At 39.2% G+C, this 15,159-nt stretch overlaps 1 protein-coding gene across 2 annotated transcripts in view; it reads left to right on the top strand.

Annotated features, from left to right (window-relative positions):
- RAB3C (RAB3C, member RAS oncogene family) overlaps nucleotides 1-15,159 on the top strand; it is a 322,157-nt gene that overhangs the window by 18,705 nt on the left and 288,293 nt on the right. For both annotated transcript variants that reach the window (XM_082457407.1, XM_082457406.1), the window contains exon 2: nucleotides 14,497-14,724. In XM_082457407.1, coding sequence (XP_082313533.1) covers nucleotides 14,497-14,724 — 228 coding nt within the window. The remainder of the gene's footprint in view (nucleotides 1-14,496; nucleotides 14,725-15,159) is intronic.

Genomic DNA, 15,159 nt, shown 5'->3' with positions numbered 1-15,159 from the left:
TTTTTATGTGACATTACTTAGATAAACCCCAGTTAGTCATGATGTATTGTCTGGATTCAATTTGACTATATTTTGTTGAAGATTTTTGCACTTAAGTTCATGATGGATATTGATATATGATTTTCTTTTAATGCTTTTATAAGGTTATAATATAGGAGTTATGGAAACCTTATAAAACAAGTGAGAAGTGTTCTTTTTCCCTCTACTTTTTGAATGATTTTGGTGTGTAAGATCGATATATTTTGTTCCTGAAAGTGTTTGGTAGAGTTTATCGATGAAGCTATTAGAGCCTGGAGTTTTCTTTGTGGACATTTTTTTTTTTAAACAAATGCAACTTTTTTGATATACAAATATCTCTATCTTCCAGCTATCTACTCTATCTGTCTATCTATCTGTCTCCCTTTAGTATATTGTGGTAGGCAGAATAGCCTTCTCCCTAACTCCTTGCAGATATGTCTGCCTAATCCCTGGAACATATGAGTAAATTATGTTACACAACACAAGGGCCTTTGGAGATGTAATTAATGTTATGGACTTTAAAATAAGGAGATTAACCTGGATTTTCAGGTGAGTCCAGTATAAAGACATCAGTCATTATATTGCTGGAGTCAGAGAGATATGGCAGAAGGGGAAGTCAAAGATTTGAAGCGTGAGGATTGTTGGTTTAAAGATGAAGAAGGCTATATATGTCAAGGAAATAGGGACCTCAGTCCTATAACCACAGGCAACTGAATTCTGCCAACAACCTGAAAAAGCTTGGAAGTGGAATCTTCCCCAGAACCTTCAGGTAGGAACCCAACCCAGCTGGCACATTGATTTTGGCCTTGTAATGCCTTAGCAATATGAGCAGAGGACCTAGCTGAGTTACACTGTGTCTAGATTTCTGACTCGGTAAATAATAACTGGGTGTTGTTTTAAACATCCATTATGGCAGCAGTAGAAAATTAATTATGCATATATAAAATTTCCTATTTCATCTTGGGCCAGTTTTGGTAAATTATGTTTTTCACCAAATTTTTCAAATTTATGGACATAAAATTGTTCACAATATTTTTATTACCTTTTAGTTTCTTTAGGATCTATAATGATATCCCCTCATTCATTCCTATTACTGATAATATGAATCCTCTCTCTCTCTCTCTCATCCTCCCTCCCTCCCTCTCACTGGTCTTACTAGATATTTATCCAAATTATTAATGTCTTCAAATAACCAACTTTTGCCTTTGTTAGTTTTTTTGTTGTTTATTTTGTACTGCATTGACTTGGGCTTTTAGAATACAAGTGTGTTCCTTGTATAATACTTTAGTAGAAACTTTTTGTTTATCAGGCTTAAAGTATTGATTTAGAAATTTAGATCACTGAGTTTAAATGTTTCTTTTTAAAGAATAAACATAGTATTTACAAAGATAAATCTTTACTACTTTAGTAGTTGCCTTCCACAAACTTCTGAGTATAGTATTTGCATTATATTTTATTTCAAACTATTTGCTTCTTTCCTTGTGGTGTTTTCCTTAATTAATGGGTTTAGAGGTATGTTGTTTAATTTCCAGATACCTGGGTATTTTTCAGATATTTTATTGATACTGATGTCTAATTAAATTCTCTTGCTACCAGAGAACATATTCTTTAAGATTTCATGTTTTTGACATTTTTTTAGACTTGTTTTCAGGCTAGTGTCTGGTCTAACTTCATGAACATTTCACGTGCACTGTGAATGCTGCATGCAGCAGTTGTAAGGTATAGTGGTCTGTAAACGTCAATTAGATCATGGTTTTGTGTGGTGTTGCTAAGATCATCTATAACCTTAGTGATTTTGGTCTAGTTATTCTATCAATTACTGAGAAAAAGGTTTTAAAATCTGCAACTATGGTAATCAATCTTTCCATTTTTTTAGTTCTTTCAGTTTTGCTTTATATATTTTGAACTCCTTTATTAGGTAAACACACATTTGTAATTGTTGTGTCTTCCTGAAAAATTTTCCTGTTTATTATTATGAAATGTGCTTTTTTATTTTTGGCAGTGCTCCTTATCTTAAAGTCTATTTACTCTATATTAATACAGATACTCTTGCTTTCTTTTTTTCTTTTTCTTTTTTTAAATTTTATTTATTTATTTATTTATTTATGGCTGTGTTCGGTCTTCGTTTCTGTGCGAGGGCTTTCTCCAGTTGTGGCAAGTGGGGGCCACTCTTCATCTCAGTGCGCGGGCCTCTCACTACCGCGGCCTCTCTTGTTGCGGAGCACAGGCTCCAGATGCGCAGGCTCAGTAATTGTGGCTCACGGGCCCAGCTGCTCCGTGGCATGTGGGATCCTCCGGGACCAGGGCTTGAACCCGTGTCCCCTGCATTGGCAGGCGGATTCTTAACCACTGCACCACCAGGGAAGCCCCACTCTTGCTTTCTTAATAGAGTTCTCATACATATATATATATACACACATACACACATGTAAATGCCTGTATATATATGTATATATGTATATATACTATATTCCTTAAAGCTTTAACTCTGCAGAAACAATATGCCTTTTCCAACACCAGCATGTGTGAGATTGGTTTGAAGCATTATGTCAGTTTTATTGGGGTCATGAAATATTCTTCTGTCCACTAAACAATGAAACCATAAGAGTGAATGTAGTAGGTCTTCAGTCGCCTAGTGACTGGTAAAAAGTGAGGGTCAGTAGTTCCCTGATGAACTCTTCAGTAAGCTGATTGGATTGGGTCTAGCATTAGGAATTTAGCTCTAGCAGGCCTAAAAGAGTCTCATTTTGTGCCTACTTGGCCTCCTAACGAGAAAACCCTGGAACCATAGTCACTTTGCTCCTACACTGTCAACTTTTCATGGTCTGGGAACCCAAATCTTAATGTAACTTTAAGAGGTGAGGCACTGATCCTCTCATCATGAGTCTACCTGCTTTGAGTTTAATTACTTGTTAGTTGTCCAGAGCGGCTCAGATGCATGCCTGAGTCTCATCAGCTAGAGACTCTTGCTAGTCAACACAGTGAGTGATTCCTGCTAAAATAGACACAGCTTGAAGAGCCTTAAAGAGCTTGAGGAAAGAGCATGTTAAGTACCGATTAGCAAAACATGACTCCCACGTGACACATATATATGGTGTTCGCCGTAAAAGACAGTTCTTCTTTTGAATGTTTGATTCACTGAACACCTGTCTGAGTAGTAGGACTGATGAAAGGGGACAATGGAAACACAGCACACCTGTGCATGTGAACATTCTTTTGTAAGTGTGCTTGGGCGGGCTTGTTCTTTGTAGTAAATAATAGTAGCAGTAGCTTTTGAATGAAAAGTAGGGAAAATTGTAACTAGAAAAGTGGCTCTGTAAGTCATTCCACTTGCACAGTCTGGAAACACAAACATGTAGACTGCTAGCCCCCCGAGCTCCTCAAGAATGGTCCCGATAGTCCCTTTGTCTCATAAATGTGTGGACCATGGGGTGTTTGCCCCTGTACATGACCTACCTCGATGACTGGAAGAGGGGAAGAGAAATGTCGAGATTTAAAGGGAATGTATAGCAAATCCCTGGAGGCATTTTTCAAGGACTTAAATATTTAAAATTCATATGAAATATTTTTTAAATGTTTAATGTTCTAAAAATGTTTAATGATGAAATTTTGGGGGGAAACACATGTTAATATTAAAATTTAGTTTTTTTCCCCCCACTGGGGATTTTTAGAGTATTTTACTATGTGTTTTTAAGAGAGGTTTTCCTTATACCACATAGTACTGTGTATGTCTGCTGTTTAATTTTTATTTTCTTCTCAGGAAGAGATATTCTTCATTTTGTGGTTTCAATTTAGACACTGGCCTCCTGTAGCTGTTGGGCGCTTTCTTATGGAGTGGAGGGAAGAAAAATCTAATTGTGTGTTATTTTAAAAAATGACTAATGAAGAAAGGCAAGGCTACGCACCACAGAGCTGAGTAGAGCAGAGTTGCGTGTGCTGTGAGAACGGGATTGCAACCTCTCACTAGGCTGTACTTCCTCTGAGTCTGACAGGGAGCTCACAGTGAGCTGTATCACTGGTCCTCAGAAGGTTCTGGCTCCTACCAGGGCAGAGATAATACATTTCTCAGAATCCAGCTTGTCTGTGCAGGCTGGGCATTTTAGGGTATAGACGCTCTGTGCCAAGCCAACATTCTGGTGAGATCTGCTGTCCCCATCAGTGGAAGGGGTGACTGGTGAAGACCACAGCTGGTAGAGAGCACTAGGATTCCATTTCCTGTCCCACGGATCCGGGCTTAAATGTCAGATTACTCAGTCTCCTCTTATGTACGTCCCTGAGGCCTTGACAGCGGACACCTGCCCTGGATTCCCTGCGGACATTTGTTAATCCAATAAATTCCAAACCTGACTGATCAAAAGAGTCACAAGGGGAGCTTTAACAATTTAGATACCTGACCCCACCTTGAATATTCTAATTTTGCAGAATTCAGGTGGAGTTTCCCAGGTTTGGAAATCTTGAATCTAGTGAAGATTTAGTTTTGTATTCCTGAATAAAAATATATCCAGCTCTAGAGAGCAAATATTTGAGAACACAATGTCTGGTATTTCTTGCTACCAAGAAATGATGAGAAAGCATATGTATATTTTATCCATATTCATGAGAAACGTTTTAAAGGATTCTTTACATTTTGTTGCTAAGAGAGAGGCTCTTTCATTTTTATAAATTGACATCTGCATATAGGAAGTGTGAATGCCAAGAATGTTTGATGACTTTTTTATATTTTAAACTTAATTTTGTTTTAAAGAAGTCGTACGTGGGGAAGATGGTTGCTTGGCTCTACAGGGTCAGAGAGGGTTGTGGGACTTGGATTTTCAACTAGTCCTCCTGTTTGCATGCCCTAGAAACACCTCGCGTGACCAACATCTCAGCTTGCTTGTTTTAACACTGAAAGTTCTGCTGTGTACCACGAAACCCCACAGTCCTTGGCAAACGAGGAGAGTTAGTCACTCTAGCCACACCCCATGATCAAGACACTTGGTGTCTCCAATCCCAAGGCCATCCCAGGTTCTGCAGGGTAAGGGCTTTTGTGGACTTCCCTAGCAGGCCTAGGATTCCCCTTTCCCCAGTCATGCACTTCCAAATCCCAAACTTTTGTTGACCTTTCTTTTCTACTTTTCTTTGTCTATCTGGAATTTTACTTTTGTGAATACCCTTTGCCATTATTTTAGAGAGGTATTAGCAAATGCTGGAAATAACCATCATGTATGCAAGATACTGTTTATTTATTTATTTATTTATTGTGGGCTTAAAATATATTTTATTTCTATTGAGATAGAATTGAAATATAACATTGTGTCGGCTTAAGGTGTACAACTCTTTGATTTGATACGTTTATATATTACAATATGGTCACCACCGTTGTGTTAGCTAACACCTCTATTTTATCACATAATTATCATTTCTTTTACATGGTGGGAACAATTAAGTTCCAGTCTCTTAAAGACTTTGCAGTTAATAATTCAGTATTGTTGTCTATAATGATATTGTGGACTTTGATGATTTATCAAATTCCACATCAGAAATTAGGTTAAACTTTACCTAAGACCTACTCTAAGGCCCTATAAGAAGGGAGCTTCCCCATAATTATTAGGAGTTAGTTCCTGGAGCTCCCTTTCTTTTTTTTTTCCAAATTTATTTTATTGAAGTATAATAGATTTACAATATTGTGTTAATTTCTGCTGTACAGCAAAGTGATTTAATTATACATATATATATTCTTTTTCATATTCTTTTCCATTTTGGTTTTTATCATAGGATATTGAATATAGTTCCCTGTGCTATACAGTAGGACCTTGTTATTTATCCATTCTATATATAATAGTTTGCATCTGCTAATCCCAAACTTCCAATCCGTCCGTACCCCACTCTCCCTCCCCCTTGGCAACCACAAGTCTGCTTTCTGTCTGTGAGTCTGTTTCTGTTTCATAGATAAGTTTATTTGTGTCATATTTTAGATTCCACACGTAAGTCATATCATATGGTATTTGTCTTTCTCTTTCTGACTTACTTCACCTAGTATGATAATCCCTAGGTCCATCCATGTTGCTGCAAATGCCATTATTTCATTCTTTTTTATGGCTGAGTAGTATTCCATTGTATATATGTACCACATTTCTTTATCCGTTCATCTGTTGATGGACATTTAGGTTGTTTCCACGTCTTGGCTATTGTGAATAGTGCTGTTATGAACATAGGGGTGCGTGTATATTTTTAAATTATAGTTTTGTCTGGATGCATGCCCAGGAGTGGGATTGTTGGATCATATGGCAACTCTATTTTTAGTTTTTTGAGGAAGTTCCATACTCTTTTGCATAGTGGCTGCATCAATTTACATTCCCACCAACAGTGTAGGAGGTTTCCCTTTTCTCCACACCCTCTCTAGCATTTATGTGTAGACTTTTTAATGATGGTCATTCTGACTGGTGTGAGGTGGTGGTACCTCATCATATTTTTAATTTGCATTTCTCTAATAATTAGTGATGTTGAACATCTTTACATGTGCCTGTCGGCTATCTGTATGCTGGGCACCCTTATTAGTCCACTCCCAGTTTCCATAAAAGTCCACCCACACCCAAGGGTTTCATGAGTTAGTAACTCCCCAAATGTGACCGAGTGGCAGGCAGTGTCATATGACAGGTCACATCACAGGGTGTACGGCCACTGGCCACATTTCCCTCCCCACAGCCTCTCCAGACCACAGAAGACTTCTATCTTGCCACAGGTACTAAGGGTCTCAGCTTCTGTCCCAAGACGTGTTTTGATGAATGCTCTTTGTTCCATGCCACAATATTTGAAATGAGAGAGTAAATGTAATGTGTTTATTTTGGTAATTATGAAACTCTACAGAGTGGGAGTGTTGGGTATCAAAGCCTCTTGTCCTCTAAAGTTAGGAAATGAGAGGGAACATGTCCTATAAAATCAACCATTTCCATTTCAGAGAGTAGCAACAGTGGGAGTTGGGAGAAGGTGAGTGGCTTGTGTATCATTTCAGTATAACAAGAGGAATAACAAAGACGATGATGGATGCTCTATTCAAGGACTTTACACATGCCAGCAATTTTACTTTGAAGATCCCACTATTATTCCTATTATTTCTATTTTCTATTTCTCCAATAGATGAGGAGATTGCAGCTGAGAATATTTAAAACAAAACAAAAACCTTGCCCATGTTTGCACGGGTAACAGACCTAGGATTCCTTCTCAGGCAGCCTGACCCAAGAGAGTGTGCTCTTTACCTACACCCACATTACACCAAGAATGTGGAATGCTCTTTTTCACAGATGTGTCTGCTGCACATACTTTCAGAGCTGGTAGAAAAGAAGTGGAATGGTGTTTCCCTGGCTCTCTTCCCGCTGTGATTATAAAGCCTGGGTTACCAGCAGCTAGGTGATCACCAGCACCCCAGGACTGCACTAATGACCCTCTGGTTTCAGCATCCATGAAGATGTACAGGAGCTACTGGGCAGGGCTCTGCTTCAGGGCAGCTGTCAGGGCTGCATCACTGGAGTCTGGAGAGCTCTCCCAGCCACCGTGGTTCCCTTCACAGCAGACCTTGCTCGCACTCTTGTCTGTGTGATCTGGGCGGGCCCTTCACCTGCTGCTGAACAGCCCTCTACAGGCTCTCCCTGCCGGGAACCCTCAGTAAGCACACTAGGAGTTGGGGTGAAATGTAGCGTGGGCTGAGAACACTGGTCTGTGATACTAATAGGAACCAGTTTTATATGGTTTGGTAAAATTCATTTCCTTTTTTCTTGACACTGTAGTAACAAACATCTGTAGACATCAAAGGAGTTGCAAAAACCATTATAATGAACTTTAAAATATATCAAATTTAGAGCATACCTCTCTTCAACAGAGGAATGGATTTTTTTCTAGAAGCAAAGAAAAGAAGGACCCTTACCTCTTTCAGTATTCTCTGTGATTGAAGGCTGTGACTTGTTAGTTTGATGAAGGGAAGAGTGAACTAGCTGAGCTGCATGTCTGTAATTCTTTCTTTTAAATTTTTATTGGAGTATAGTTGATTTACAATGTTGTGTTAGTTTCAGGTGTACAGCATGGTGGTTCAGTTATACATATACCTATATTCATTCTTTTTCAGGTTCTTTTCCCATATAGGTTATTACAGAATATTGAGTAGAGTTCCCTCTGCTATACAGTAGGTCCTAACCCATTTGGTCCAGGTCATGAAGGCACAGTCAGTACACAGACAGAGGAATCAGGATAACAACCTACTGAAAAACAAGGACCCCCTTCTACTTTAGCTTCCTCTCAAATACTCTTAATTTCATCCTTAAAATGGGGATTAAAGTCTTCAAGTTTTCTGTCCAGTACAGAGGGAGCTTGGAAGTGGTCACTCCGATTCTCACACAAGAAAAAAGCTGAACAAACTGAAAATTAACAACTCTTCTTAGATCATCAGAGAAGTGGGGTCACGGGAAAGACTGCTGCCCTGCAAATTGGAGAGACAAATAGGCAGACACAGAGAATCACAATTTACTGGAATAGAAACCTTCACTGGGATCAGTACTAGGGTAGGAAAACCTAAAAGTAATTGATGAAGAAAATGTAGACTGTAATTGATGAATTGCTGGAGGCTCAGTGTGGACAAGTCTAAGACATAAAACTCCAGGGGGCCTCACACTTTTGTGAATTTTACCTTCAGGAGGTCTATTAAGTTCTCATAGTGAAAGTTGGAGAAAAATCCGCTCATGCTTCTGGCAGGGGGTTGGGGAAGGTAGCCATTCTGAAATACACTCAGCATTCTGTTCCTCTAACAGGGGGGTGCTAAGAGTTAGATTCTGATATCTGGGGACAGTGAAAGGATGATGTGCGATAATATGTGTAAAGCAGAGTACAGTGTCTGTAAGAGCTGTTGTTGCAGTTATTGTACCACTTTCCTGTGCATCAGCTGAGCATTATCCACATGTACTAAAGAAGTTATGCATGAAACAGAGGTCCAGACACAGACTGCAAGGAGTTCTGTTAAACTGAGCTTGAGGGATACCCTTAAAACATAGAGCAACTTGCATCTTGGAAGCGTTACCATAATTTGGCATACCGTCATATACATTCTCCAGGAGTCCCACGAAATATAGTAGTAAGTCAATCCCTGCTAACATAAAAGGAGACAAAGACGATTTCCAAATGCTGCCCTACTTTCCAGGCCCTTTACTGCAGATGCCAGGGTTAGAGTTTAAGTCTTCTAGTGCCTTGGCTGCTTCCGATTCCCTGGACTGCATCCTTTCAGCTCGATGGTGATGTGTCCGCAGTGATACAAGTAGTGTGTATTGCTTCTCAGCTGGCTCTTGCCAGAGCAAACAGTGGCAGACACATGGAGAAACTGCTGGCCAGAGACTGCAAAGAGCATCCCAACTCCAATCCATCCTGAGAAACAAACAGGGAGACAGGCAACCAAGCGCAGATGAGACCTTCACCACGAGAAACCACCGGGGGCCAGACGACAGGTGTTTGGAAATCCTATCTTTTAATATTTTCCTTCTTGGTTTTAAAATTTAGTCTTTACTTTGGAGCTCTCAGGAATAACTCCTCTTATTACCTTTTTCTTTTCTTTTCCCCTAGGTAACAACAATTGAGATTTGAAACTACTTTACGTATTTCCACACTTCCCATATATATGTCCCGTCCTTACTTTCACTCTTCCAATTTCAAAGAATTGCATTTCATTTTCTGGATAATTTACCCTCATTCTTCCTCCCACTGACCCTCAGGATGTTATCAGTAGTAGTAGATGGATCATAGTACATTTAAAATGACTTTTTGTTTTTCTCATCAGATGCACAGATGGCTTAGTATAGTTTAGATTCTTAAGCACCCAAGGGAATCCCTGCAAATAATTTGCTTTTCTCATTTATTTGGAAAAGCTAATGTCAAAAATTCTGAAGAAGGCTATGGTTACATGTGTTAGTCAAAGGTAATCTGCTTGGTCCCTGGTCAGTAGGACTTCTGGGGAGACTAGAATTGAAACTAAAAATGACACATCAATTAAATCTATGATCTGTTCACCTGCTACTGAACCAAGGCACACCTAGAGGGATAGCACAGTGGCTTTGCAAGGCACCAACTCCCAGAGGTTAAGGATTTGCTTCAAACTTGCTGAGTTCCTTAATGACATATTGTAGAGTTCATCCATAGATTTATGTATTCAGCAAGGTAAAAAAAAAAAATTCATTGTGGTTTGTCTACAAACTGATTAGCATTTTGATTAGCATCTTAAGTGAGGATATGAAATGCATACTGATCAAATTTAGGAATGAAACAAATCTGGAAGGGATAACTAATATTTTTGATGAAAGGACAAAAAGTTATCAAAACAGAATGGAATTGTAAATCAAAACAAACAAAAGGAAATGTAATAGAGTATATAATAAAGGTTGACACTTCCATTAAAAAAATAAATTGCCGAGGCATAGGATGGGGTTAGGGGAGACCTATGTTTATAACAGTGAATGTGAAAAAAGTGCTGAGCATTTGAGGAGACTTTATTGTGAAGTCAGGTGTGATAGGATATGAAAATCTCATTTCACTCTGCAACGACCAGATAAATATCTGGAATATTGTGACCAATTGTGGGAGCCATGCATGGGACTTTGACATCTGCAGAGATGTCAGCTTTAACCTAGAAGACGTGTGGGATTTTTTGGACATGTCCTGGGTGGAGAAAGGGGCTAAAGCAGTTGAGATTATCCAGGCAGGAGGAGAGAAAGCTTATGGAGCTGTGATTGGGAAAGGAATCAACTCTTTTGATTCACAGGCAGAATCTGGAGCACATGGACAGAAGCTACAGGGAAGTAGATTTTAACTCAAATCTGAGGAAGAAATTTATAACAATTGCAGTTGTTCAGCAATGAAATAGGCTGCTTCACAGCCTAGCAAACTTTCTGTCACTCGCTGTGAAGGGCTGGGCTAGAATACCAATGTCATGCCGACATGCCGGCAAGAGGGACACTTGGGGATGAGTGGGAAGGAGGGCTTCGCTGAAGAGTCTTTCCCGTTCTATGATTCTTTTTTTTTAAAATTAATTCAAGATTAATGCAATTTAAAGAGTTTCTTATGTAGCTTTTATAAAATCCTATTTGCTCTCTGGGTGGTTCCTTCATGCCCACTCCTGTTTTCATATTTTCCCATGAAAATTTTGGAGACGTTCACACGACTTAGTATTTAGAACTGTTAGTAAATTTACATAGTGACTGTCTATATGTTCCTTTGACATTCATATGCTGTCGAATTGCTTCATCCTTTTTTTTTATTGGGGTATAATTGATTTACAATGTTGTGTTAGTTTCAGGTGTACAGCACAGTGAATCAGTTATACATATACATATATCCACTCTTTTAGACTCTATTCCCACATAGATCATTACATAGTATTGAGTAGAGTTCCCTGTGCTATACAGTAGGTCCTTATTCGTTATCTATTTTATATATAGCAGTGTGTATATGTCAATCCCAATCTCCCAATTTACCCTCGCCCCCGGTAACCATAAGATTGTTTTCTACATCTGTAATTCTATTTCTGTTTTGTAAATAAAAATTGCTTTATTTCTATTCTCAGCAAGATTAGGACAGTCTACTTCTCCATTCCCTAAGCCAGGATTTATTTCATTATTCTAAAGTTTAATGAAACACATATGTTCTGAATACACATCTTTGGGGCTCCCTGTGAATACTTTTGGGGATATAAATCAGGAAATAATTTAAAGAAACCACACACCATCTTCAAGAATAGCAGGTTAGCAAACTCTTCTAATTAATCCCTTGGAGGATCTGGATCCACATACCCACCAGTCTCATCCCCCCTCATCCTTGGTGCTCCTACCACCTTCTTTGCTGCTAATACAGCTGGTATAATCTGTCCTTAAAATTGAACATCTTCTACTTCTCATGCTGGAGAAAACTCCAGTATGGTTTTCTCTATCTAAATCTCTACAATTACCTTTAAAAAGTGCATACAATGATGATGTCTATATTTCCGCAGGTTTTGGAGTTGGTCTAATTTTGGACTAGGACTTGTGATTGATAGCGGCTTTTTTTTAATCACATTTTCTTTCAAGGCAGCCTAGAAATCCACAGGACTCAGAGTCCCACCTCAGGGTAATGGTAGGCTGTCAGGCTGAGAAAATGAGCAGCTCTAGGAAACTTGTAGAGCCTATTTTCTAACTGTGGCTTAACTGAACGTGCTTAATCCAGAACATAGTATCTGGGCTGCCTCATATAAAAGATGGTAAAAGACCTTCTTAACAAAGGCCATTTGCAAGCCTGGTTGAACTTAGCACCTCCATAAGGGGGGAATCTTAATTGGTGAAAGGCTTATGTCTATAGGAATAGGAGTGTCAAACGAAACAGTTACCTGGCTTTCTGGGGTGTCAGAAGTCATCAGAGCAAGACATCATTGTTCAAACTGAGAGTCAAGAATTATAATCCTATTTTTGTTCTTGGTGGACTGCTTGTGTTGGGGGAAGTTTACCTTAGCACGCAGACTCCAGGGCCAGAAAGGAAAATGATGATATCTGCATGTTTTACTGGCCCAGTTTTTCCCACTGGCAGACAATCATTACAAGTCATATTTACTGAAGACAGCAATGTGGTTATATGGACTTAAAAAGAGAAATGCTTAAACTTATATTTAATAAGAAATGAAATGAAGTCAGAATGTTTATTGCCCTTAAATTTCATAATATATACAGATTTTCTTTTTGCCTTTATTCTTGCTCATATTATTGTGTTCTCCTACCGGCAGTGAGTATTTGTAGAAAGGGAATTCGTTATCACCCCCATCTCCCCTTTTCTTTTTCCCTCAGTTGTCTTACACACACACACACACAGACACACACACACACACACACACACACACACCTGATTTCAGCAACCAATGTGGTCTTAGATGAGACTAGGCACTATATACTGTTTCTAGCATTCCGCTATCTTCTGGGGCTTTTCTCTTTGCCATACCTCCAAGAGAAATATGTAATTATTAATCAGATTTTATAAGAAGTGAAAAAAGACTGTCTAGCCTAGCACTGAGTAATAGAACTTTCTGCAGTTATGACAGTGCCCTGAACCTGTGCTGTCCAGTGTCATAGCCACCAGCCCCATGTGGCTCTTGTGCTCTTGAAATATGGCTCGTGTGAGTGAGGAACTGAATTTTTAATTTTACTTAGTTTAAATATAAACAGGCATATGTGATTAGTGGCTGCTGTATTGGGCAGCACAGCAATTGGCAAAGAATTCATAGCATCCAAAAAGGTGATCAGGTAAATGCACTAATCACTGGGATTCACCGTTCTAAATGCTTCTTTTCTATATGGAGCCAAATGGTACTTAGAGTAATGCTGCAGGATTTTTGATAGATGTGACAATGATCATCAAAAAAGATGAGGAAAAATCCATCTAGAGGATTTATAATTAATAATAGAGATTATTCTCTATTCTTTGCTAGGCGCTTTATATATCTGCTGTACAGATATATCATCTATTATTTTCACAAGTGTTTCAAGTTGGATAATAATTTTTTCCATTTCACGGAAGAGAGGAAACTGAGCTACACCGATTTAAAATAAAAAAGCAAAAGTTCCACAACCAGTAAGTGGTGGAGCCGAGGTTTGAACCCAGGTAGGGACCTTCATTAACGAATCTCACAATGAATATTTCCCACTTCAACTTTAGAGCACGTGTACATATCTCCCTAGTTCTCACTGGGAACCGGGGTTGGGGGGCAGGGAGTAGGAGGTATTAAGAACATGAGCCCTCACACCACACTGCCTGATTTGAAACCCGCCTCTACTACTTACAAAGGATGTGAAATTGAGCAAATTACTTAGTATCTCTGAGCCTCAATTGTCTCCTTTTAATATGCAGATAATAAAGGTACCCACCTATAGGGTGTGGTGAGGGTTAAGTAAGTTAACAGTTCCTGGCACATTGTTTGAACCGTATGTATTTGTCATTATCATTATATTTTATTTGAAAGAGATTGGTCATATATGTTAGGATGTTGATTTAAAGTGATATAAATAGATGAGATAGGCTTTGGGAGTGCTTCCCTAGAGAATAAGAGAGACTCTAATAATTTAGATGACTCAGGAAGAAACACCCTGCTGTTCAACCACCTTGGTGTTGCCGTCACTGGAATCACAAACTTTCAGAGTCCACATGCCCTGGCCAGCTCCTCATATCTTTGCTTTTCATGTTACATCTCCTTTTGTGTCTTTGATTCGTTCTGAATGCTGAGCAGTGACACACACCAACACAGCTGGAAAGAGCCATAAGATTTGCTTTTCTGTCTTCCAGCAGGGAATTATTGCCATGGATACCAGCATCAGAGGAAGGCTGGGGAACTCTCTCAACTTGTCTCCTGAGTGGTCTGACATCTGTTTCTGGCAAGACCAATAATGAGTGTGCTGCTAGCTTCATAGCAAATGGGAGACTGATCCACACCTCTTTTGTTTTGTTTTACCACAGATGGCCTCTGCCCAAGATGCCAGGTACGGCCAGAAAGACTCCTCTGATCAGAACTTTGACTACATGTTCAAGTTGCTCATCATTGGCAATAGCAGTGTGGGGAAAACATCTTTTCTGTTCCGTTACGCGGATGACTCCTTTACATCTGCATTCGTCAGCACAGTTGGGATTGATTTCAAAGTCAAAACTGTATTCAAAAATGAAAAGAGAATCAAGCTTCAGATTTGGGTAAGTGACTTTGAACTGATGGCATCCTTCAGTCTAGGGCATTGAACATATTAGTGTGTGAGGGAAACGCTTTCTGCCTTGTTCTGTCCCCACGGGGTCTGTAAGCCTCCATTTCCAGGTTCTTTGCCACAGAACATTCTGTTTCAAAGGCAATAGAGTGTTGCCTCTTTAAGGTGGGGAGACTGAATTAGGCCTTATGGTCGTGGATGCTTCTTAAGAGTCTTCAGAAGAAAGAAAATCCAAATGTCTGTTTGTTGTGGTAAAGAACACTCAACAGAAAGTCTGGCTCTGTCTTTTATGGTCTGTGTGACCCGGAGCAAGTCTCTGAATCCTTCTCTGCCACTTTTCTAATACACAAAATAGGCAAAGTAAATTTAGCCTTTTTAGGTTGCAGGAAGCAGCCTGCCCTGGTCGTTTTAAAGAAGGTAAACAACC

The sequence above is a fragment of the Balaenoptera physalus genome (assembly GCF_965194825.1).
Source record: "Balaenoptera physalus genome assembly, chromosome: 3".
Classification (NCBI taxonomy): domain Eukaryota; kingdom Metazoa; phylum Chordata; class Mammalia; order Artiodactyla; family Balaenopteridae; genus Balaenoptera; species Balaenoptera physalus.
Note: the sequence above shows the minus strand (reverse complement) of the source record. Positions and strands in the feature narration are given on the sequence as shown.